Consider the following 26,443-nt stretch of genomic DNA (forward strand, 5'->3'; position numbering starts at 1 on the left):
AGTATCAAAATAGTGCACAGAAGTACTGTCAGCCTGAACAACAAATCTTAAGGGTTTCATAGTCTTTAGGGTCAGGGGATTAGGGAGATCCATCATGGAAGGCACGTCTTTATCCCCACCGGGGGTGCGGGATGTTGGGGGTGGGGGGAATCTCTCCCTGCGCTGTCCTCCTGTTTTTTACAACCCATAGGGGGACTATCGGGTAGTGGCCTCGCCTCCCTAGCCTCACAGAAAACGGCTCCCCGTGGGAAGAAGTGACGTCTCGGGAGGATAGCTTAGGGACAACGTGCTCGCCTTGGAAGCAAGATGATGCGGAGCAACACAGGTTCGATACCCGGGTCCACACTTGGAAACCTCTGGGTGTTAAGCGTGTTATAAATAACAAATTACAATTACGTGATCCCATGAATTGTCAGTGACCAAAGGCTGGGAATAGAAACTGGGTTTTATGGCAAGACCTGACAACTGGAGGGAACAGGATTCCGAAACAGGCAGTGCATCATGGTTCTTTTTAGACTCTAGAGGATGACACTACTTCGGAGGTCATAGACTTCACAGGCGATGCAGTGTCAATACTGGGAGGAAAGACGATGCTGCAGAAACCATGACTGCATATCATAGGATGCGATCCACGTAACAGATATATAAGATGACGTGGATCCTCCAGGTCTGAACTCGTGATGATGTAAGTGGACCGTAGTAATCGTGAAGGAATCTTGGTTGCACTAATCGAACAAAAAATCTAGTGCAGTCTCTTCGGGGTAGGAAAGGTAATCTGTTACTAGTTGTGATGGAGGCTATTGTTTGACAGAGCAGAGCATTCAAAGGTACTCCGGTAATCTGAACACTGTCTATCTTAAAAAGTTTTTAAATCAAAATGAATTGAAATCAACACATGAATTGTACAATTGCAAAAACAGTTAGCATCATGTAATACATCAATCAATGGTGGCGACAGAGGTAAATGTATTCACAGTCAAGGTGGTCTGTTTGGAACCTCTACTGTTAGTCGTTTCTTATCAAATAAAAGTTCAACTTGTGGAGTAAGTGAACCCCCATGGCAGAAAACCTAATCTCCTTTACCTGTACATAAATGATGGCTTGTGAATACTTGAAAAAGCTACTACTCAAACAGTTTTGATATTGCGTGGGTCTTAAATTGTGGCAAATAAGATTAAGTCGATTGTAGCGTGTGGGCTGGGTTATATTTTTGCATTGTGTAAAAGATGCCATTTACTCATTGTAAAAATATTGAAATTAAATGTTTTGTGTGTTTGTAAATACCCTCTTCATCCCAAGGGGAGCAAGGAATCCAAAATGTCAAATCCTTTATGCGTGTTCATTTACATTCCCCCTCTATGTGCACCCACCACAGTGGGTTGCAAGATAAATTAAACTTGTTGCTGACCAGTGTTGATAATCCCACTTTCTCTCTTTCTGTGCTCCTCCTACTCTTTCTCAGCCCGCTACTTATTATTTATCTATGTGCCCACTATCTCCTTACCTCGTCCATGTTCATGTGTGCCTCCATCTCCCCACCTGAAGCCTCCTGTAAGTTTCCATGCCTTCTTACTACTCCTGCTTGCTGCTCTTTTCCATCTCTCTGCTCCCTCACCCAAATGTCGCTTGCACGCTCATCCCCCATGTCACTAAAAATAATTTTTTTCAGCAGCTCTCCCACCTACTTCATTGGGACCTAGTGGTCGAAGTGTGCGAAAAGAAGAAACACAACTATGTTCACTGCTGGACTGCACCCACTCCCCACAAACCCCATCACCACGCCCCCTCCCACATACAACACAAACCTCCAAACACATGTACCTGCTGTTTAAGGGAACATTCTGTGTAGTGCACTGAAAGTGCAGGTTTCAACTTCTTCCTACACTGTTATTTTAAAACAAAACCATTCCAAACGGTTTCTTTTTAAAATAAAAGTATAGGAACCGTAAAACTAAATTTAAAAAAAAAAGAGGAGCACCGCTCCCACTCACTTTGACCACTGTTGGGACCTACAGCATACCTGAAGATGGTTTGTGTGATCCTAGACGTATTACTATTATTGTTTCTTTGGAGCACAGTCTTTTTCAACCCCATTCCCTGGCTTAACTAACTTGTGTTAAGGGAACTTAGCAAGTACTTATGACTACCAGAGCAAATCCTTTCATTAGCAATACTCCCACTGCTGTTAAGATCAGTGTAGGATAACCTTTCCCATTTTAAGTGATTTTACACTTTAGAGAAAACACTGCCAGTTAATGCCCACCCCCAAACACCAGATATTTTTCAGACTTGCTTTGCTCTGTCCTTCTTGGCTGTCTTCCTACAGCCAGGTTCGAAAAGGGCTGTACATTTTTATTGACTTGAGTTGGCTTCCTGTGAGAAATCCAGAAAATGCTCGGTATGAAGGAGATGGCTGGTTCTGGGTAGTGGGGCTGTCTGGCACCACTACATATTCCTGCCAGAGCATGATGCCACTGTTGCTAGGCAGTTGCTAAGGAAGTTGACTGCCCAAGAAGGGACAGCCACCCACTGTTTGAATGGTGCAGGTTGTACTAATTGTGCGCTGGGATTCCCCTCCCAGGATTACACATGTAGTAAGGCATCTGGCCACTGGAGTCAAAATCCCAAAAGAGGCTGCAGTGTCCAGAAGACTGCTTCTGGAGCCTTCATTTGCCCGGCCATGTTTTGTGTCAAACCTTTGTAGGTCAACTAATGTTGTTTTCCCAGAACCGTACCCTAAAAACCCTCTCAGCACTCTAACTCGCACTGTCTTTCCAGCCCCTATGCTCTTTCCAGTCCATGTTTGTTTCTGTATCATTCCATGAGTCTCCACCCTTTGCCTGCCCAGTCCCCATTCCAAATCTCCATGTACACCCCCCTCCACTCCATATCCGAACGAGTCTCCATGCTGCTCATAGCCCAGTTCTGATATGTAGCCTTGTGCTTCTCCCTCTTGCGATTCGGCCTTGCTCAATACTCCTACTGTTCCACCCGGCCCATGTTCCTTAGCCATGTCCACCTTGTCTACATCCGGTTTTTGTCCCTCCCCATTTGGTTCTTATTTGTTTCCAGGTCCCTCCCAGCTCATCCCATATTCCTTTCCTTTTATACACTGCAACAATTGCATTGGTTTTATGACTGTGTGAAGATGAAATTGCATGTTAATTCAATTTCTGTGATGAAATGACTGTACACCAGCCTGTCTGACCCGGGTGACTTAAACGGTTTGCTAGGTCTGGGGGACAGTGATGAGGACAACACGTGGTTAAGGCTAACAACTGTCTGCCTAGCAATGTATTCACCTGTGTTGGTAGTGCCAGAGCATGCTAAAGCCTGCATTCCCCCAGGAACGTACCTTATACATCCCAGCAACAAAAAACTACATCTGCTACTTCGCCCATCCTGAACTCCTCATTCTGGCTGCACAGCCTTAACAAAGGGGTGGAGGCAGGGAGGGAACCATGTTTCCCACCAACCTTTAAGACTCAATCCAACATACTATATTCTCTACTGGGTTGGTGGCACACAAAGGGATAATGCCCTGGGTGAATTCAGCACAGACAGATCCAGCACTCGGTCAGCTAGAAAAGAGCATCTGCAGAAGATGCTGCAAAATGCTACAGGCCTGGTTAGGGGTGGCTTATTACTCTCTAGGGTGTAGCACTGATCCGACACAGGACCTGCACAGTATCACATGGAAGGGCCTATTTCAGGTGGTGGGCCTTAAAGGACCAGTCGCTGGAATCCTTCCTTTTTGTACCTACACCTAGTTAAAGGGATATGAATGAAAACCTGTAAAGCAAGACTTGTGGCGTACATGCAAATTGCTATGCTGTATGCTAGTAAGGTTGGCAGGGGTCAGAAATGCCCTGGTCTACCTTGTGCCATTTCCTGGGCATGTTCTGAACAGGCAAATGAGAAGCTCAGACTTGGAAGGCATATATAATAATAATAATAATAATTTAGCATTTATATAGCGCTACGAACCCTCCGGTATCTGAGTGCTGCTTATTATTACCCACAGTGTGTGGTGCTCATTCATCTACCTCGGAAGGATGAAAGGCTGAGTTTGGCCCTCTACTTGCTGTGCTATCGGACCGGCTAGCAAGCACATCTAAAAATATGTGGGTTGCATACGTATGAGTAGGCCAACCTCTGATTTTGTTTTTTATGCCCTTGTGTGTAATGTTTCTAATACTCTGCTGACCTTGAGGTTAGGACCTGATGGCTCTTAGAAACTCCTTCATTCTGACTGTGAGTAATAGACTTTGAAGTATCCTGAATGTGTTAAAATCATGTGCTTCTGAAGTGGAAGTTCATCAGGCAGAACAAAGAATGTATGATGTCTGATTGCACAGCAGGTTTCTGAATCTCAGTAAGGATTGGGTCAATTACCCAGAATGTCAAATTTGCTATTGTTTACTATGTTGCTACCCTTTTTCTTAATCACATGTTCAAATTAGATTTTGCTTTTTCGATGTGAGTCATTCCATTATTTTGCCTTTTAAATGTAGGGAGCAGACATCAGTGGTGATCAAGATGAGAAAAGCTCTGAAAAAGGAAGGGAATCTGCGACCAGTGTATTTGGTGCCAATACTCCAATAGTCTCCTGCACTTTTGACAGTAAGATTTTCCACTTTCTGCACCAGCACCCGTTTGCCCTAGCAGTAGGTTGAACATTGCTATGTAACATGCTATACATTGTTTGAATAACAGTGAATGTTGTACAAGGTGGATAATTGAGTTAATGTGCTATGGAACCTGGCTTTTGTTGAACCTCTCGAAGCTCTGAAAATACTTCCCTTAGTTGGCAGTACCATTTCATAGCAGAATCGTATGCATTGGAACAAACCTGTCTTGGATATGGACAGTGTTTAAGCTGTCTAACCACATTACCATTTAGGGTCTCAAGCTAGTTTTGGCATTGTCTCCTTCTCTAACCATGTCTAAATTGTGCCGGAGTCTACCATAGAACCTCGTACAGTGTCTGTTGTTTCCAACCTTGCATTTCATTAGACCCATCAAAGCCCAGCCCTCCTTATTCCGATAAATGTGCATAATGCGGCAGAATAAGAAGTCATGAGAAACCTTTTCTATCCATGCACCACAACGACAGCAGATGAGGCTGTACACCTTAGCCACCTTTTGAGTGTTTCTTGGGCCTGTAATTGAGCTAATCTGTTTGTTTAGTAGACTGGTCCAGACTCTAGAGGACAACTAGAATTAAAGTAACTTTTTTTTACTCTTAGCAAAACACCTTTAATATAACCCTTAGTCAAGGCGATTTTACTAAAGTAAGCCATATATTCAACTTTATACTAAGAGTATATGGTGCGTGATCTGCTTCCCTCAACTATGTTTCAAAAGAGAGGATGACTTGACAGTGCCTGCCATGTCATTTTCCCATGGCATCAGGATCGGTTATTAGCCATTCCACTCCCACAGAGCCCCTACCTACAGTGCCATCTGGTCATGCCTAGCGGACAGTGATCCCACCTGCAGTGCACCCTGAGATTCCCAGCAAATTGTTCACAAAGTCTATTGAAAGACCTTTTTTGGGGGGGCCGAATTGTTTTTCTTTTTCTCTTGTACAAACTCCTGCGATCTATAAAAGTATCAATGTATTATTCCATGGAAAAATCGTTCTTCGGCACGACCCTTCCAATGTGTACTACTCTGATTCTTTAAGCTTTCCTTACAGCTACCCAGATCAGTTTCTAGCTGATGTATCTTTGGCAAATTATTTGTCAGTGAAGTTTGAAACACTTTTTCTGTTAATGGTGTGATGCAGGGCAATTGTTTTGAGAACTTCCCTGATGGTTTCTTTATTTCAAGCAGCCTACCCACCCTCTCTCAAGTTGAGCTCTGTTTCTTCTTTTACCTTTAAAAAAATAGGACACTATGAAAAGCACAGTGCATACCAATTTCTGGCTAATTGGGACCATGGGGGCATTTCTATTCATTTAAGCAGCCCAGATTGGGAATCAGTGGTGTGCTCCTACAGCGTTTATCATCTTCCTATTAGGCTGGAAACAGTACGTACCCATGGTGGTGTTCAGTTCATCATCTTCCCCCATGGGCTGCAGAGTAACAATCCTGTTGCCTTTTTGGAGTCAATTGAAAGTGAATTGATGAGCAACTGATAGAAGCTGGGGAATTGAGTGAAAATAGCCATTACAAACTCAGAATATCACTTGCGGTACAGATTCTGCATCCTATGATATGGCGTGCGAATTCACAGCATGAAATGGGCAAGCCCAACAGGGTCATCTACCTGTTTAGATAATAAAGTTCTCTTTAAACCTTTACAATGCTCAGTCATTCATTTACCTCCACATTGGTTTACAACATTCAATCCTATCGGATTGTAACTTAGAGTAGTGTGACAGAATGCCATCTGATGATAGATGGGATAGCATGAGCTTTTCCTTTTTTTAAAAAATATGAACACATTATGCAAGTATCTCTGTTTCTAAGTGAGGTCCACTAATCTGACCTCACTTTCATAATGCTCATAGCTAAGAAGCATAATGCACATGTACCTGACTGTTCCCAGCATGGCAGTTTTATAGGTTGTATGTGCCTTGGTGAAGACAGCAGCTGGAACACAAAGTTCCTACAGACAGAGGTGGTTTTTTTTAACTGTATGCACCTCTGGTTAAAAAACGTATTGTGTCCCCCAGCAGCCTAGTGCTAGATTCATCTCTAAATATAAGCCATGTCTAGTTTTGCCATAGTGGGGGCTGAGATTACACAATTATACAACCACAAGCATTTGTCATTTATTGACCGCTTGGTGAAGAGCCACTCATTCATGACAGGGCCTGTGTGTGTATATTAAGATGTCTAGGCCTGCTGCACCCACAACAACCATGTTGGATCCAGCCCAGTAAGCCATCTCTTTGATCCCCCTGAAAAGGGTTGACACCTCCTCCCAGGAAACAGGAATGCTCCATGGCATGTGCCCTGTGATCTGCCGCTTCAAAGCAGTCCTGTCATCGCAATGGCCCCCTCACATCAGGGTGCTTATTACTGGAGACCTTTTGATATGGGCAGGTAGAGGAAAGTAGCTGAAATGAAGGAGAGGCCCATAGAGGGGTCTCACAATCATGGATTTAGCTAGGGCTCCCAAACATAGACTCCCCTTCCCTCCCCACTTTATGCAGACAAGGCACTCTGGGTATGTTGAAAACAATACCACTTTGTGTTGGCCCCTCTATACTGACTCTCCACAGGAGCTAAGAATGAGATGCGGACACAGAGAGCTCATGTTTATGGTTATAGACCTTTATCAAATAAGGGGGTTGGAAAATGCATCACTATCCCAAATCTAGGAAGTCTTTCCCTACCTCAACCAAAGCTAAGGGTCTGTACTGTCAAAGAAAACATTTCCTCTGTCTGAAATCCTATCCTAGTAAATCCCCATTCCCATGGAGTCCTATAGGACTCCATGGGAATGGGGAAGTGGAAACACCGGCACCATGCTGTAATGGTGCCGGTGTTTCCATGTCTGCCTGCAGGCGGGTGGTGTTAAACCCGCCAGGCCAGTGACACCTCCCGCCTGCAGGACTCTTAATCAGCCGGTCCGGAAAGAACGGTGGTGGCGGATTTACCACCACTGTTCGTTCCGGACCGGCAGGGTCGTAATGAGGCCCATTGTCTTTGGCCTTGAAAGTGCACAACATGTCCAAATGTAGACGTTCCTTATGGATTTGAGCTTTTACGTTCATGCTCTCATAGATGGCAACCAGGAAAATCCCCTAAAGGAGGAGCAATCACATCCGAGAGAGAGGTGCTTGAAACTGTATGGCGACACACCCTTACAGCCAAAAACAAACTTAAACTAAAACTATGTGCCACTAACTACAAGAAAACTATCATTCAAGCAAAAAAAGACGTCTATAACGATAGAATCTCCAACGCATGCTCCAACACAAAGAAATTATTTGCAATCCTGCGAGAACTTGAATCTCCCATACCTCCTCCCGATAACGTACCCAAAGATGAGCAATGGTGTACCAATATCCTAAACGCCCTCGCAAATAAATTGAAAACATTACAATCCAAAATTACACTCAAAAAAGCCTTGCTTCCGCTCAGCGAAACTCCCAGTACGTCTACGCATACGACCACTCCTAATCCTAACTCAACACCGTTCAAATTCACAAAGGTTTCCATTTTTGAAACTGAAAAAATCATTGCCTCACTAAAACCGTCAAACTGCAAAGGCGATTACTGCCCGGCCCAGATAATTAAGAATGCCGCCAGAGACCTAGCCCCTTTCGTCACCAAACTTATCAACGCCTCCTTCTCTTCTAGCACACTCCCAAACAACTTAAGAGTCCTGGGTACTCCCCTTGCTAAAAAAAACAAACCCTGGACCCCTCCGTCCCCACCAACTATAGGCCCATCACCACTGTCCCCTTCCTCCTGAAGATAATTGACAGTGGCCTACCTCCAAATCCCAAAATACCTGGAGACCAACCAACTCCTTGGCACTCGTCAATCTGGCTTCAGACCTCAGCACGTCACCGAGACCGCACTTATAGATCTCAAAGCCCAAATTGACGAGCTCAACGACAAAGGAAACACAGCTATGCTACTCCTTTATCTGTCGGCGGCCTTTGACCTAGTGGACCACGCAGTACTTTGCAAACACCTAGTGTCAGCCGCCCACTTCAAGTGAAGCTATAGCCTGGGTTCAATCCTTTCTCGACAATAGAAGTATGCAAGTCTTCTCTACATTTGACTCCGCAGACCCGATCCAGACAACATGTGGAGTCCCACAGGGCTCTTGTGTCTCACCAACAATGTACAATATCTTTACTTAACCTCTTTTCGACAAATTGGACAGACTGGGGGTCACCTACACAAATTATGCAGACGACACCCAGATCCTCATCCCCCTTTCGGGCAACTTTGTTACGGATACAGCTTTAGTAAATAAAATGTACACACTCATTCAGGCATGGATGGCAACCCATGGCCTCTGCCTGAATGACGAAAAAACAGAGATCCTCATTCTAGGCTCTCCCAACAACCTAAAAAAACTTGACTCTAACTATAGCTCCTTCAATATCGAATGCAACACTATCCCTGTCGCCAAAGAGGTGAAGACCCTTGGTTTCTACTTGGACTCCACCCTGTCCTTAAGGAAACAAGTGAACTCCCTAGCCTCATCCACTGCCTATACGGGTAAACTCATCAAAGCATGCAGACCCTTCTTCTCACCAGCTAGCTGCATTATCCTAGCCAATGCACTAATCCTTTCAAAACTTGATTACTGCAACGCACTCTACGCAGGAGCTAATAAGTACATCATCAATAAACTCCAAACCCTGCAAAATAATGCACTCAGAACGGCCTTGAACCTCCCAATCAGAGAGCACATCTCAAATGCGCGCAGAAACTACAACTGGCTGAAAATTTGCGATAGGATCACCTATACCTTAGGGACAGAATAACAAGAAAAACCTCTGCACGACCAACCAGAATAGCCAACTCTTTCTGCCTCCAAACCCCCAGATTCCGACTAAAAAAAACAGGAGGCAATAGCTTCCCCGTACAAGCAGCCAAGTACTGGAACGCCCTACCAGTTGAACTTAGAAGAGACCAGTCCTACAACAGTTTCAGGCACCACACCCGCTCTTTGCTCCGCAGCAATGACCTTTGAAACCTAAGACACACCATCCACTCTCGTAGGTAAAATGTACATAATGTATCTGTCTATAATAACTCTATCTCCATTTGTAAAGTAAGAATGTATATAATGTAATTATTGTATATTACATATGTTGTTAACAACCTGTTCTCTGTAACCTGCAACCAAGTTCTAAGTATTCGTGTTATGCTGCGCGCCCAGTTACCCAAGGGTTTTTCTGGCGCCCTATAAATAAACAAACAAAACTAGTCCACCTCCTCCCTCACTACCACTCCTACCACACCACTGCTCGATGATCCTCCTTTCATACTGTATCAGCTTTCTCACATTCGCACCTTACACCATCCTTTCTACTCACATGTTTCACAAACATGGACGGTGACGAACAACTTTCACTCCTAACACAATGCCTCACCTGATCCAACACACTCCTCCACAAGCCACTGCTCCCTCCCTCCTTCTGCTGGTCTCTTAGACGCTGTCATCCACCTCTTCCTCCTCCTCCTCCTCTGACATCACTGATACACCCACACTTCCTGTTTCCTGTCCCTTGTTTGTATATCCCTCCCTTTGTGAGGGTTGGCCAGTTGTCCCTTTCCAATCGCCTTTCTTCCTTCCCTCGGTCTGCATGTGCAGCAAAACACTTTCTTAACCCCACCCATTTCCTGTGTGTGGGCTTGCCGACAGGGAGGTTTTACGGTGCTAGGAAAATAGTGTTGAATTTTGTTTTCAGGGCCCCTTTGACGGGGTCCACTTGGGCAAGTTTGGGGAACCTTCCACTTTCAAGCCCAGGGCCGCCTAGTGGATTGCATTTAGTTTCGATATTATTGGCAGGCTTTGCTGGTCTCGCTTGCGGTGCGGCAGCTTTGCGCTGCTATGCAGCTCCAGTCAGAATCTCTCTTGATAACCACTGCAGTAGTGGTTGCACCTCTACAGCATTGGCGCCTTTTTGGACACTTGATTCTTCTTGGATTTCCTGGCTTTTCTTCCCCTTTTACTTCCGTGTCTGCATCTGCAAGGGAAAGAGCACTGACGAGTATACGTGCTTGGAGGCTAGGCTGGAGACATGGTTCTGCACAAATTGGCACAAAAGGAGTGGGAAGGGCTTGAATTGGGAAACCTTTTACTGCCACTGGCCACCGTGGGTGGGATGCGGTTAGCACTGGCGCTGGAGTTAACCCTGGTAGGCCTCTTACCCTAGGCTGAGAGAGGTTCACACCCCACCTTTGAAAAGTCCCAGTTATTGGCTTTGTCACAGCAGTCCGCAGTCACTGTTGTTTTTGTATCAGACTCTACCATGATAACCTGCCTTCAGGCCTAATCCTGTAGCTGGTTCTGCTCTTCCAGTTGTTCTGAGTCTGAGAGCATATGGCTTTTGCAGGTAATGAAATGAAATATGGGCAATAAATAAAAAAAACGTAGAACACCGCGCTTGCACCGTGAAATCAGTGCTGGGAGGGGGCTGCAGATGACTGGGAGTTGTGGGTACATTGCCTGAGTACACCACCATAATGAAAGACAAAGAAGAATATCCAGTCTCACTGCGCCGACACAAAGAAAAATGCACACTGGTAAAGTTGCAGATTTATTATGATTTGAAACAGCCCGACGTGTTTCAAGCAGTCCTTGCTCTTCAACTAAGGCTGGAATATTCTAAACAATAAATAAAAAATAAAAAAGTAGTTATGAGAGTTTACACAAATCAATTTTGAATCAAATTTAATAAAAAAGCAATATTGGGGAGTAGGGGAGGGGAAGGGTTTGCATAGCAACACAAACGTTTGTCCTATGAAAAAGCAACGTTATTGTATGTGTGAAGGTCCACGTGGTGCAGGCGACAAAACACCCAATTGCATGTGTATTTTACCCAACATAATATTACATTGCAACATAACAAGTAGCATCAACCCATATTGGTAGATAATTCATGACAAATCCAAATTAGTTATAGATACCGTCAATTTGGAGGAATGCAGATGTAGCACGAATCAGTAGTTATTTCAGTTGCTTCATCCCGAGAGAGGAAAAAAGATCTGGAGAAAGGTGGGGAGGTAGGAAACAGAGCAACAGAATTTGAAATAGAACACCCAAATGATGAGGTTAGGTTCAGAAAACATTAAATGTAGTTGCATAGACCAGAATATACCTTGTTATTGGAGGTGATACTCGTATCATTGGTTTGGCGTCTGGATGATAAAGCTGCAAAATTGCAATGGTGGCATTAGCCAACTGACCTAATACCCATGACTTGATAAAGAACAAAAATGTTTTTAATATAAATGATGCGCTGATAGTGCATCCAAGGTGAGGTACATGACAGGTTATGGCGTGTAAATTCAAGCATACCTCATGTTGTCTGATTCATCGCTGTTGCGGCATAACCTTATTTGAGAATCGGGCTGTGCGTGTTGAAACGAGAGAATGACAAAAAAGGATACACACGATGCAGGATCCCAATGGATCAGGAGAGAAAGAAAGGGGGAAATCTGTTATAAGTCTGTACAGGCATCTGCCAGTGACGCTGCCTCTAGCGCTATTAATTGCGAGGAACGGCTGCATTCCGACAGCCATTCTAGGGGTCGTAGAAAAGTGTCTTACCTGGGTGGTCTGCTTCTCACGAGTAGCTGGTCCCCTACACGCGACTTATTCGTTGTGCCGTGTGTGCTTGGGAGGAGCCTAGGTCCGAGTAGCGACGGCTTGGGGGACCGCCATCTTGGAGTGGACTGTCCGCTATTGTGGGGCATAGGAGGTGCAACGTCCAAGGTTGTCTCCTGCCTTGTTTACATCCAGCACTCAAAGCACAGTGCTGGGAAATCAAGGATGTATTTATGCTAGCACCAATTGGCAAAAAAGGATAAGGAAAGCCCTTCCTGTATCTTGAATTACTCTCAATGCATGGAGTGCATATAACCCTGTAATTGCAGCGCACGCAGCCCATTGGCCCATTATCATGGGAAGGTAGTGGGAATTGGTGAAAAAGCAATTATTTGAGGCAATGGAGCTGGGCGCCCGAACTGAAGATTAATTTGTATTCCTGGAGGCAACAACCACGGGTTGGGCCTGAGAGACTTGGAAATTTAACGGGAGTCAAGGCGTCTCTTTGATGGTCGGTGTCTTCTGCTGCTATCTTTCCTCATCTGCTAATTTGGTCAATGTCCTGAATGATGTCAGAATAATTGGTTGCTGTGGGTAATTCACGTGGGCACGAATGCACCATGGCCTGTGGATAGTCATTAAGCGAAGAAAGAAAAGAGATAAGGAGATAAAGACCTAAAAAAATAGGAACAAAGTACAATTACATACAGAGCTATTGGTGGGAATTTCTAAACCCACAACTGGAATATTATAAAACTGATAATAAATGGTATCGATTAACAAATTATAAGAAAACGGATAGTTCATGGTCTGAATTAAGGCCGCAATAGACAGTCCTGTATTTGCATAGAAGTCTGGCTTCAAGTCTGCGGAGAATCAGTCAGGTTGCCCCCTCTTGTTAATCAACTAAACTGCAACACATGGGGCATCCAATTTACCTGCTCTTACAGTTTCAGCACCATAGATTTCCTGGACCTTTCAATCACTAATTCAGACTTGGAATTTATAACTAAGACCTTCAGAAAAAGTACCTCAGTCAACTCAGTTTTACATGCAGACAGGTGCCACAAGAAACATGTCATCAAAAGCATACCCAAGGGAGAACTAATAAGAGCTCGACGTAATTGCACGATCCGTCAAGACTTTGATTCAGAAAGCAGACGTATCCAAGCTAGGTTTGCACAAAGAGGTTACAACGCCAAACAGGTATTTACCACAATGAAAAAGGTCAGCAAACTTGAGAGGCATGCTTTACTTCAACCTAAAACTGGAACCATGAGACAAGGAACTTACAAGATTCGCCCTATTACCAGATATAACCAAGACAGTCATATTCTTTACAAGATTTTGAAAAGACGATGGCACCTTTTGCATTTGGATGTGAATATCGCCAATTGGATTGAACCATTTCCCAATCTCCCTTTTAGCAAAGGGATCACTCTCAAGAACACGCTTAGCCCGTCATTCATGCGCAATCAAGCACGACAATCGACCTGGCTAAGCCAAGATCATCTCAAAGGCTTTCGGAAATGCAGCAGTTGCTCAATGTGCCCCTATGCACTTGAGACTACAAACGTCGCATTCAATTCAAGACAGGTCCATCAGATTGACACGTTCATGAATTGTAACACTAAATTCATTGTTTACTGTATTATTTGTGAGTGCAACAAAAAATATATCGGCAGTACCATCAGACCGCTTAAGATCCAGATCAGAGAACATTTGTCCACCATAGCCAGCCAGGATGGCAAATTGGCAGAAATATCATCAAATGGACCTGAAACAGAATATCAGATTTGTAGGGCTTGCAAAAGTAGTCTTGCCCCCGAGAGGGGGCAACCTGACTTTTATTCTCTGCAGACTTGAAGCCAGGCTTGTATGCAAATACAGGACTGTCTATTGCTGCCTTAATTCAGACCATGAACTATCCGTTTTCTTATAATTAGTTAATCGATAGCATTTATTATCAGTTTTATAATATTCCAGTTGTGGGTTTAGAAATTCCCAACAATAGCTGTGTATGTAATTGTACTTTGTTCCTATCTTTTTAGGTCTTTATCTCCTTATCTCTTTTCTTTCTTCGCTTAATGACTATCCACAGGCCATGGTGCATTCGTGCCCACGTGGATTACCCACAGCAACCAATTATTCTGACATCATTCAGGACATTGACCAAATTAGCAGATGAGGAAACATAGCAGCAGAAGACACCGACCATCAAAGAGACGCCTTGACTCCTGTTACATTTCCAAGTCTCTCAGGCCCAACCCGTGGTTGTTGCCTCCAGGAATACAAATTAATCTTCAGTTCGGGCGCCCAGCTCCATTGCCTCAAATAATTGCTTTTTCACCAATTCCCACTACCTTCCCATGATAATGGGCCAATGGGCTGCGTGCGCCGCAATTACAGGGTTATATGCACTCCATGCATTGAGAGTAATTCAAGATACAGGAAGCACTTTCCTTATCCTTTTTTTCTTTTTCGCCAATTGGTGCTAGCATAAATCCATCCTTGATTTCCCTGCACTGTGCTTTGAGTGCTGGATGTAAACAAGACAGGAGACAACCTTGGACTATGCACCTCCTATACCCCACAATAGCGGACAGTCCACTCCAAGATGGCGGTCCCCCAAGCCGTCGCTACTCGGACCTAGGCTCCTCCCAAGCACACACGGCACAACTAATAAATTAGTTTGAGCCGACGCGCGTGTAGGGGACCAGCTACTTGTGAGAAGCAGACCACCCAGGTAAGACACTTTTCTACGACCCCTAGGACGGCTGTCGGAATGCAGCCGTTCCTCGCAATGAATAGTGCTAGAGGCAGCATCACTGGCAGACGCCTGTACAGACTTATAACAGATTTCCCCCTTTCTTTCTCTCCTGATCCATTGGGATCCTGCATCGTGTGTATGCTTTTTTGTCATTCTCTCGTTTCAACACGCACAGCCCGATTCTCAAATAAGAGTATGCCGCAACGGCGATGAATCGGACAACATGAGGTATGCTTGAATTTACACGCCATAACCTGTCATGTACCTCACCTTGGATGCACTATCAGCGCATCATATATATTAAAAACATTTTTGTTCTTTATCAAGTCATGGGTATTATGTCAGCCGGCTAATGCCACCATTGCAATTTTGCAGCTTTATCATCCAGATGCCAAACCAATGATACGAGTATCACCACCAATAACAAGGTATATTCTGGTCTATGCAACTACATTTAATGTTTTCTGAACCTAACCTCATCATTTGGGTGTTCTATTTCTAATTCTGTTGCTCTGTTTCCTACCTCCCCACCTTTCTCCAGATCTTTTTTCCTCTCTCGGGATGAAACAACTGAAATAACTTCTGATTCGTGCTACATCTGCATTGCTTAGTTATCTATAACTAATTTGGATTTGCCATGAATTATCTACCAATATGGATTGATGCTACTTGTTATTTTGCAATGTAATATTATGTTGGGTAAAATACCATTGCAATTGGGTGTTTTGTCGCCTGCCCCACGTGGACCTTCACACATACAATAACGTTGCTTTTTCATTGGACAATCGTTTGTGTTGCTATGTAAACCCTTCCCCTCCCCTACTCGCCCAATTTTGCTTTTTTATGAAATTTGATTCAAAATTGATTTGTGTAAACTCTCATAACTACTTTTATTTTTTATTTATTGTTTAAAATATACCAGCCTCAGATGAAGAGCAAGGACTGCTCAAAACACGCGTCAGGCTGTTTCAAATCATAATCTGCAACATTAGCAGTGTGCATTTTTCTTTGTGTCAGCACAGTGAGACTGGATATTCTTCTTTGGCTTTTGCAGGTACCCTTATACCGCACTTCTCCATGCTATCGCTTAGGCTCAAAGTTTTGCTCGTCAACCAGCACTTTCTGGCTTGCTGGTTTTCAACCTTCATCGTTTTAGAGGGTGCAAGGGCCTTGGATTCTTCAGTGGAATGGTTGCCTCTCCTGCTCCACCTGTGGGTAAAAATAAATGACTTGTCTGACTTTTCCCCACAACCCTGGAAAGCCTATTTGGTTTTCTAGCTTTGCTAGGTCCTCTTAAGTGCAAATGTTTGGAAACACATGTAAACTTACTTTGGATCCTGTAATTGTAGACGTTGCCAGTGATTAATTACAGTGTGTAGTAACTCCTTACATCTGTTTCTAGGGGTGGACAGGGACCTATCCAGTCACTTTACTGTGACTATTGTAACTGTCTGTTGGTTGCCCCTCTGGGGTGACATTTCCCATACTGTGGAACCCTTTCCTCCTGTTGATTACTGCATATACCTAGTGCTTCCCTGTTTTGCTTTCATATTGTGTTGTCTGGAGGTAGTGGGCACTAAACATGAAGCCATTGCTATGGGTTTCTTATACTTTACTGTCAAGTACTGGCAAACATAACAAAAAAGTAAAGTATAAGTGGTTTGATTTGTTGGGTATGTCTATGGGTCGGATTGTACTTTGGTACTAGCCCCGTCCCCTCGTAAGTTTGAAGCCTGACTGCTCTGCTACATTACCAGTTAAGAGAGTGTTAATCTAATCTGGTGGACATCCTATTCTCCCACTAAGGATCAGTCTCTTCTTATCCCTTTCCCCCAAACCATATCCACAGCAAAGAATCTATGAAAATAGTGCAGCTATGTAAATGGAGTTGGGCTTTTCCTGTGTTCTACACGTGGGCTTCTTCCAGCTGCACTTTCTGAGCTAAATCCTGCGGCTCTTCACCTTCCCAGGAATGAGTAACCATAATAAATAGCTTTGTGCAATCCCATCTGTTATTGTTACTATTCAGGCCTACATAATGGGTCCATGGATTTCAAACATTTCATTATGTCCACTACTAGGACTACATAGATGCTGATCTGTCCTCTCTGCCCAATCTGTTGCTTGCACTGGGTCCCTGTGCTGAAGCAAATGGATTATAAGACTTCATATTCACAACACCCCATGTTTTTAGGGAAGGGCCTTAATCTCGATCTGATCCCACAGTATGTTAAATAAGCGCCTTCTCTCTTAAATCAGGGTATGCAACACTTGACAGGCAAGCCTTCCTTGCTCAATTCCCTTGACTGTGGAACAACCTGTTATTGGAAATCTGGAAGATCCCAGATCCCAGAGCTGTTGTATTTCAGAAAACAATCGCCATAGCGATTCTCAAAATAACTGATAAGTCTCTCTGGGTCAATAGTTCCTAACACTAAGGTGCCCTTTAGGTGATGAAGCAGTATAAGCATGAATATATTAACATGTACATTAAATGTCTTGTATGAGTATGGTATAAATCACCACATAGATCCTACTTGATCTCTCCTCTGCGTTCAACACGGTCAACCATACCACCCTGCTCAATCGTCTGTGACAACCTGGGAATCACTAATCGGGCTCTTGCCTGGTTGACCTCTTTCCTTTCTGATCGACCCTACCAGGTACAACTAGGGTCCTTCACATCTTCTATCTCCCTCTCCACCTGTGGTGTCCCCCAGGGGTCTGACCTCTCGCCCTGGCTTTTCAATCAATACCTGGCAACTCTCACCTACTCCATTTCCCTTTTCTGCTCAAATTTCCAGTGCTATGCTGATGACACCCAACTCATTTTCAGGCTTCCTTCAGTCACCTCCTTTCCTACCCTCATCTCTGATTGAGGGTGGCATCATGCACCTGGCCATTCGGGCCCAGGTACCTGCTCACCCTGCCACCCTCCTGCACCGCCTCTGGGCCACCTCTTGCACTTGGATTCTGTATCTGTACCCATACAGCCCCCCTCCCACCTTTCTTCTGCACTTATCAGATATACCCTATATGACTAATTTATCACCTGCCACTTGCTGGTTGCATTACCACCGTTTATCGCCTTTATTTTATTTAGTATTCATTATGTTCTCTCCTTTGTTACACACTTTCCACTTCTCCCCCCTTCCATGCACTTCCCCCTTTTCCCTTTTCCATGCACTTGTGCTTTCTTAATGTCACTGGCCCTATTAAGATCACTGTTCTTTTTTTGTTCTACCTTGTTCCCCTACCTTTGCCTGGTCGCGGTTTGAAACACTTGTGTACCAGCATGATATAAATAAAATCATATTTCATTTCACATGTAATGTGCAACATAACCTGTACTGTTACTGCTATCGCATGCAAGGCACATTCTCAAATGCCGTAGTAGCACTGTTCAAGGATTTAAATTAAGTCTGGAAAAGCAAGAGCTGAAGGCAGCCCTTGGGTATCAAGCATTAACAAGGGACCAGGAAGTACCACTGGGGAACAAGGAACCAGTAGATAGCATTCCGCAAATTTGACTTTCACATGTGCAAACTTATCATTTTGGTCATCATTTGTGGTCCCTTATACATTAAATGTCGTACAGATGTGCCCTAGTGTTTATAATTGTTCCAAATGCACATAGTTACATTGGAATAGTTTTTTTTCAAAAACCATTTTATTGTTTTATAAACACAACCAAACAATACAAACCAAACAAGCAGTGTATATGTCCACAGTTACATTATACTTTCTTAGCTTCTAGCCACTACTTCTCCCATCCCACCCCCCTTATACGAGTCTATTGCTTTAAATATACTGTTTCCGCAACCTGTGATACGGTTTCTTCTTCTACAGGTTCCGCCGGGTCCTCCATTGACCCGAACAGCTCGGCTATCATTGATTTCCAGGCCATCAGGGACTCCGTATCCTCCTCCCCACCCAGTGCTACTCGCTTCTTGCCCTACAATGGTTTCCGCGACGCCCATTTTTGCAGATCTCTCCACCATACATCTACATTTGGCATGTGGCATGACTTCCATCCCATGGCAATTCTCCTTTTTTCAAGAACATAACCCATTCTCTCAATTTACTTACGTGCTTAAGCTTTTGTGATCTCGGGAACCCCCCCAGCAGACAAGCCCACACTGTATCCACTACAATCTTGACCCCCTTTTTCTCCAGTCTCCCTTTCACTTCCCTCCAAAAGCGCTCTGACCAGGCATGACCAGAACATATGTACCATCCCTGCATTCTCCTCATCACATTTGGGGCATGATTCCCGTCCTGCGCTCTCGAACCTCGATATCCTCCAAGGCGTCATATATGCCCTATGCGTTACGTACAGTTGAATCTGTTTCAGTCTTGCATTTCTAGACACCTTCTTATGATACCCCTGCGCCCGCCTATCCTCCATAGGGGCTCCAACTTCCATTTCCCAGTCAATTCTCAACTGCGTGACCTCCTACCCCACTTTGGACATCAGCATTTCGTATAGTCTGGAGATTTCATGGCCCCCTTCAGCTATGTCATATATCACATCTATGGTAGTATCTGATTCCTCTTCCAAAACTGTTTCAGGCCATGTTCTCTTGATCCTCTGTACCATTCTATGATATGTAATGTACTGGCCCTCGTGCAACCCAGTTTCCCCCCGCAGCCCCTCAAAAGCGATACTAGAGCCCTCCTGCCAAATGTCACCCATAGTTGCCACCCCAGCCGGTTCCCAGTGGTTCCTGAGTATCCTTCGTAGCTGCACATCTGCCCCTGCTAATGCCACCAGTGGAATCTGCGGAGAGCATGGGGACGGGTTCTCCATCATCATGCATGTCCTGCGCCACATCTTCCACCCCAGTAGCATCATTTTAGGGCGCCCTATCATTTCAGCCCTGGGTACCCACATCACCTCCTTTAAATAAAATGGTGCGCAGTCACGCCCGAACGGTCTAAATTCCGATGTCTCTTCGTCAGACAGCCATTTAGCGACATATTGTAACTGGCTCGCTACGTAATACACCTCATAATTGGTCCATTTTATCCCTCCTCTGTCATAAAAGTTCTGTAACTTCCATAACGCCACTCTATTCCGCGTGCCATGCCACAAAAAGTCTCTACACATGCTATTCAGTTTGGTAAAGAACTTTCTGGGAATCGGGTCCTGTATGTTCCCAAAGTAGTGTAGGAGCCTTGGCAGGACCACCATCTTTAGCATTGCTCCTCGCCCCATCATAGCCAAGGGTAGTTTTGCCCAAAATTGCATGCACTTCTCAATACTTTTAAGGGCTACTTCTGTGTTGCACCTATGCTCCTCTTCCACAGTATGGTATATGTTTATCCCCAAGTACCGAAATGTGCTAACCGCCCATGGCACTTGCAATACTGGTAATCGCTACGATGGAATCCCCATATACCCCCCTAATGGGAACATGCTGGACTTCTGGGGGTTCACTGCTATGCCGGACAACACAGCGTATCTCTCCATCACCTCTAGGACGTACTGGAGATTCTCTTCCGGGAATCGCAAGTACAGTAGCATGTCATCTGCGTATAGGGAAATCAGGTGCCGCTTCCCATTCAACTCGATGCCTATGGTGTCTTATTGTTGCCTCAGGTAAATTGCCAGAGGTTCCAGGGCCAATATATAAAGCATCGGAGACCACGGGCATCCCTGTCTGGTACCCCTGTTAAGCTGCCACCTTCCCGATATCACAGATACCGTCCTGACTCGAGCCAGTGGTTCGCTATATAATATTTTCACCCACCTTACATATCTAGGACCTAACCTGTAGCATTCAAGGGCCGCGAGCAGCCATGGCCATTTAAATGAATCGAAGGCCTTAATTGCGTCCAGGGACACAATTGCCATTTCCTCATCCTTTTCGCTGCCACACTCAATGATTCTTTGGAGCCGCCTATGGTTGCTGGTGATGTTTCTATTTGGGACATAGCCTGTTTGATCCGGGTGTATTAATTTGCCAATAACCTTCTTCAGTCTGTTTGCTAAGACAGCGGTCAGTATCTTACGGTCTTGATTCAGCATCGATAGGGGTCTATAGGAGCCGCAGCTGTGCCCAGGTTTATTAGGTTTGGGGAGCGGTATTATGAGTGCCTCTCTTAGCGACTCTGGTAAGCTTCCCATCTCAAACGCTTCGTTTAACATCTCTTACAATGGGGGGAGGACCTTTTCTATATATACTTTGTAGAACTCACTTGGGAGTGCCATCCCCGACAACTACTCTATCCTCAGAGCAGATAGACCCAATGCTCGCGGAGGAAGTGTAGCTATCGTTTTCAAATCCTCACTCGACCTCAGACTAATCACCTCCCCCCGCTAAAGTCCTGTGAGCACCTCACCATCAAAGTACAAACCACACCTAAGAGTACCATTACTTTGCAACTAATATATAGGCCCCCAGGCCCTACAGGCCCCTTCGAGGAAGACATTACCACTCTTATAGCAGAGAATTCCAAGCCCCACTCCCAAAATATTATTCTAGGAGACTTTAACCTAGGATTTAATGACCCTAATGACTCTCCAGCTGCCTCCTTGGCTAACGCCTTATCCGAGCACAACTTCACTCAAGTTGTTACACTACCTACCCACCAGAAAGGTAGAACCATTGACTGGGTCGCAGCCCACAACTGCAATATCGCCTGCAAAGCCCCACAACCTCTTGTATGGACTGACCACTCCCTCATATTATTCGACATCAACCAAAATAATCCTAACCCCAAGCAGCGCCCCTATGCACCAGCCTGCCTGAGTAGAAACAAGCGCAACATCACTGCGGAGACCCTCACACCTCTGATCCTCCCCCTTCTAAACACACTCCCAGCCACCGCCGACCTTAACCTTCTAGTCAACACCTACAATGATGCCCTCACCAGCGCCATTGATGCCGTTGCACCCCTAAAGGAACGCAAAGGCAAACCCATAGCTCACTTGAACCCTTGGTACACACCGGAACTTATAATTCTAAGAAAAAAGAAAACAAAGATGGAAACCCTATGGAAAACCAACCCCTCTGCAGAAAATAAAGCCAATCTCAAAACCATTTCCTCCTTCTATAAGAAAGAGATAATCCGCACTAAAAAAGAAGCCTACAATACTAGAATAAATAATGCCCAATCTTCTGCTAAATAACTCTTCACCATCCTGAAGGAATTAGAAAACCCGAACCCTCCAACCGATACCTGCGTGAAGCACAAGCCATGGTGCACCAGCATCCAAAATGCCCAGGCCAACAAAATTACTGGTCTCCAAAACAAAATTGACGCCAAAAGATTACAACTCTCAAATAGCAACGCCTTCATAACTAGTACACCCACCCCGACTAGCTACACCTCCGGCTTCATATTCAAACCGGTCACTATACCCGAAATCCAAAAAATCATAGCATCCCTTAAACCTTCTAATTGTAAAGGGGACAGCTGCCCCGCCCAGATCATCAAAGATGCTGCACGAGACCTAGCCCCCTTCATCTCCAAACTAGTAAACTTATCTTTCTCGACCAATTCTGTACCCTACAACCTGAAACAGTCCTGTGTTCTCCCCCTCCTAAAAAAACAATCTCTCGACCCGGCCATTCCCACCAACTACAGGCCTATCACCACGGTCCCCTTCCTGCTAAAAATCCTTGACAGAGTTGCCTATCTGCAAATCCAAGATTACTTGGAGACCAATCATCTGTTAGGCCTGCGTCAATCTGGTTTTCGTCCTCAACACGGAACAGAAACTGCCCTTGTTGAACTCAAAAGTCAGATTGATGACATCAAGGACAAAAACAAAGCAGCTATCCTACTCCTCCTAGACCTCTCAGCAGCCTTTGACCTGGTTGACCACAAAATACTCTGCAACCACCTCTCTTCTGCTGCCCACTTCTCACCTTCTGCTGTCACGTGGATACAATCCTTCCTACCCAACAGAACCATGAGGGTTTTCTCATCTGTGGCTGCAGCAGACCCCATCCCCATCACATGCGGTGTTCCACAAGGGTCCTGTGTCTCCCCTACCCTCTATAACATCTTTACAAAGCCGCTCTTTGACACACTGGATCATCTGGGTGTCCCCTACACCAACTACGCAGATGACACCCAGATACTCCTCACCATCACTGGCAACTACAACACTGACGCCACCAGGATTAACGAAATCTTCGCCATCATTCAGGCAGGATGGCCACACACGGCCTCTGCCTGAATGATGAGAAGACCAAGCTCCTCCTGGTCGGGTCCCCCAATAACCTACAGAAACTCAGCCCCGATTTATTCCAACTTCATCATAGATGGCAACATCATTCCAGTTGTGAATAATGTGAAAACCCTAGGCTTCTACCTTGACGCCAATACCAACCTTTCCAAACAAGTTAATATGACCGCCTCAGCTACCGCCTACACGGGAAAATTAATCAGGGCCTGTAGACCTTTTCTATCTACAAACAGCTGCCTCATTCTGGCGAGGGCCCTCATGCAATCGAAGCTGGACTACTGTAACAGCCTCTACCTTGGTGCCAACCAAGCTATAATCAAGAAACTTCAGATCCTCCAGAATAATGTGCTGAGAGCAGCATTAAATATTCCCAGGAGAGAGCACATCTCCCATATAAGAATATCTTGCAAATGGTTATCTATTACACAAAAATCGACCTGAAAACCCTCTGCCTCACCTATAAAGCCTTAAACCACCTAGCCCCCCAGTACCTCACCAACAAACTCTCCCTTAAACCAAACGCAAGAATCACCAGATCATCCAATACTCTCTGCCTCACCGTGCCTAGATTCTCCGCCAAAAGAGCGGGGGGCTCGAGCTTTACTGTCCTCGCCCCTCAACTCTGGAACACCCTGCCACTGAGTATTAAACCGACCAAATCCTTCCAATTGTTCAGAAGACTAGTCATTAGTTGGCTTCTGGAGAAGGCAATCCTCAGACTAAGATTAGTACCAACTGTATATATTGTACATACTCTGAAAAGTTTCCTACTTCCTGCCTGTACATACTATATATGGCATATTAACGCCACGATTGTATAACTGCTTATATACTGTAACTATGTAACCTGACCTTAAGCGCCCATATACCCCTGGGTCTGGAGCGCTATACTAAATAAAACAAACAAAACAAAACAAACAATCTGTCCCCGGGGTTTTGCTAGTAGGCAACTGTCTCACCACCTCCCCTAATTCTTCTAAGGTAATCGGGGCATCTAGTTTCTCATTCTCCTCCTCACTTATCTTGGGCAACCCTATATCCTCCAGCGTTTCTCTTATAATATCGCAACTGCTCTCACTATCGTCCCCATATAATACCTTATAATAATCCACAAACTCTTTAACTCCCTCCTGGGTGTCTGCAACGCTACCATCTTCTCTCTCTATAGTCCTGATCGTGACTCTGGGGGTCTCGCTCTTATATAACTACGCCAAAAGTCTCCCCGGTTTATCACCACCCGCATGCTGTCTTTCTACGTATTTTTTATAATTGAGGTTACACAATCTATCCAAACATTCTGCACATTTTTGCTGTAGCAGGAGCGTCAATTCTAGCTTTTCTGCCGTATCGTCTTCTCCCCTTAAAGCCTCCTCAAGTTTCTCCTCCGTCTTCTGTAGTTCAGCCAAAATCCCACCTTGTAGCTCTTTAGATTTAGCTATGGCTACCCCCCTCATAACGACTTTAAAGGCATCCCATAGTGTTCCTGCCGAGTCCACACTCCAGTGTTTCAAAATAGTTTACAATCTCCTCCCTCAAGTTCTCCCTAAAACAGGGGTCGCTTAACGCTTCCGCTCGTAGACGCCATGTCGGGATCCTCGCTCTTGGGGGGCAGTATTGCCATTCGAGAAGCAAGGGCGAGTGGTCCTAAAGGACTCTGGCTTTGTACTCTATTCGTGTAATCTCTGCTAACATTTCAGGTGATGTAAAGACATAATCCAGCCTCGTGAATAACTGCTGTGGGGCAGAATAGTGTGAATACTGCTTTTCTTGAGGGTGTCTCGCCCTCCATGCATCCTCCAAACCAAAGTCACTCAGCAATGTCTGTAACGCTTTGGCTGCAGGGGCCGGTCTATCCTTCATCCCATCCGACCTGTCCACCCTCGGATTCAGCACGCAGTTGAAGTCCCCTCCCCAGAACTGCGCTTCCTACACATGCGCTCAGATTAGTACACAAAGTTCTAATGTACGCTGCTGTGTTCTGATATTGGGCGTACGTATTGACTATGCTGATCTCCCTATTCTCCACCAGTCCCCTCAGTATAACCATCCTTCCGTCTGTTTCAGCTACTACTTGCAATCGCTGAAAAGGGACATGTGGCGCTACCCAAATAAGCACCCCGCTTGCATAAGCAGAGTACGATGAGCTCACCGGCACCCCCTTCCACATCTCCGCAATCTTATCCGTTCTCTCCCTGGTAAGGTGGGTCTCCTGCAGCAGCGCAATATCTATTTTCTGCCTGCGCAGATACAACATAACTTTGTTCAGTTTTAAATAACTGTTGAGCCCCCGCACGTTCCATGTAACTATTTTGAGGTCACCCATGGCCTATACAAGCGCCATACCTCCTCCCACAGGTGCGGTCTGACTCTGAATTCCAATCCAATCTGTATAGGCTTGTTTCCCTTTGCAAACTCCCCATAACCAAATAAAACCCAAACTTCCCATTCCCCCCCCCTCCAACCTCCCGTCCCTTCCCCAACATCACTCCCTTTAACTGTTGCCCAGCTCCATCCCTGGATCTCAGGCTCCCCCGCATCTAGCTCTTTCTGGCTCTCGCCTGTACTCGAAGCTCCGCAGGGCGAGGCTGCCCTAATGGCTAACCTACTAGTACTACAACTACAATTCGGGGGGTAGGGTGCTTTCACCCTGCCGCTCCTGTTTTCCTTTCGGGTTAACTACACATTGCTGCACAATTTGCGCCTATATTTGCGCTACTATATTCTAGTCCTTCAAGTTCGTTACAGTCAGTGGTATCCCATCAAAATATCAGCCTCACCTAGCCGCATCCATTATTCTAATCTGCATCAAGCACCCCTGGGGTACTCACTCTCTCTCTTAACATTATACATACAGTATCCCAGTCACTTATCGTGTTGGTCTTGGGCCTCCTCCGTATCTCGTTCCGGGCAACCCAGCCATGTCGTTTGTGCCGGGGTATCAAAAAAAAAACATTTTGCTCTTGTGCACCACCTTCAATTTCACAGGGTACAGAAGCATATATTTTATCCCAGCCGCGCGTAGCCTCCTTTTGATCGCCACATAGCAGTACCGTTGCCTCTGGACCAACATTGTGTAGTCCGGAAATTCCGTGACAGTGCTTGAGGCCCTCTCGATAGTTCCACCTTTTCGAAAGCACTCCAGTATCTTCTCGCGATCCTTATAGTTCAATATTTTGGTGATTATTGCCCGGGGAGGGGCCCCTGGCCGTGTCTTCCT

General features: G+C 45.1%; 1 protein-coding gene across 1 annotated transcript in view; it reads left to right on the forward strand.

The window, feature by feature from the left end:
* MYOF (myoferlin) overlaps positions 1 to 26,443 on the forward strand; it is a 1,388,224-nt gene that overhangs the window by 897,518 nt on the left and 464,263 nt on the right. The window contains exon 30 of the mRNA XM_069611360.1: positions 4,515 to 4,623. Coding sequence (XP_069467461.1) covers positions 4,515 to 4,623 — 109 coding nt within the window. The remainder of the gene's footprint in view (positions 1 to 4,514; positions 4,624 to 26,443) is intronic.

This window comes from Ambystoma mexicanum, chromosome 8 (genome assembly GCF_040938575.1).
Source record: "Ambystoma mexicanum isolate Mex_15411 chromosome 8, UKY_AmexF1_1, whole genome shotgun sequence".
In the NCBI taxonomy this organism is placed as follows: domain Eukaryota; kingdom Metazoa; phylum Chordata; class Amphibia; order Caudata; family Ambystomatidae; genus Ambystoma; species Ambystoma mexicanum.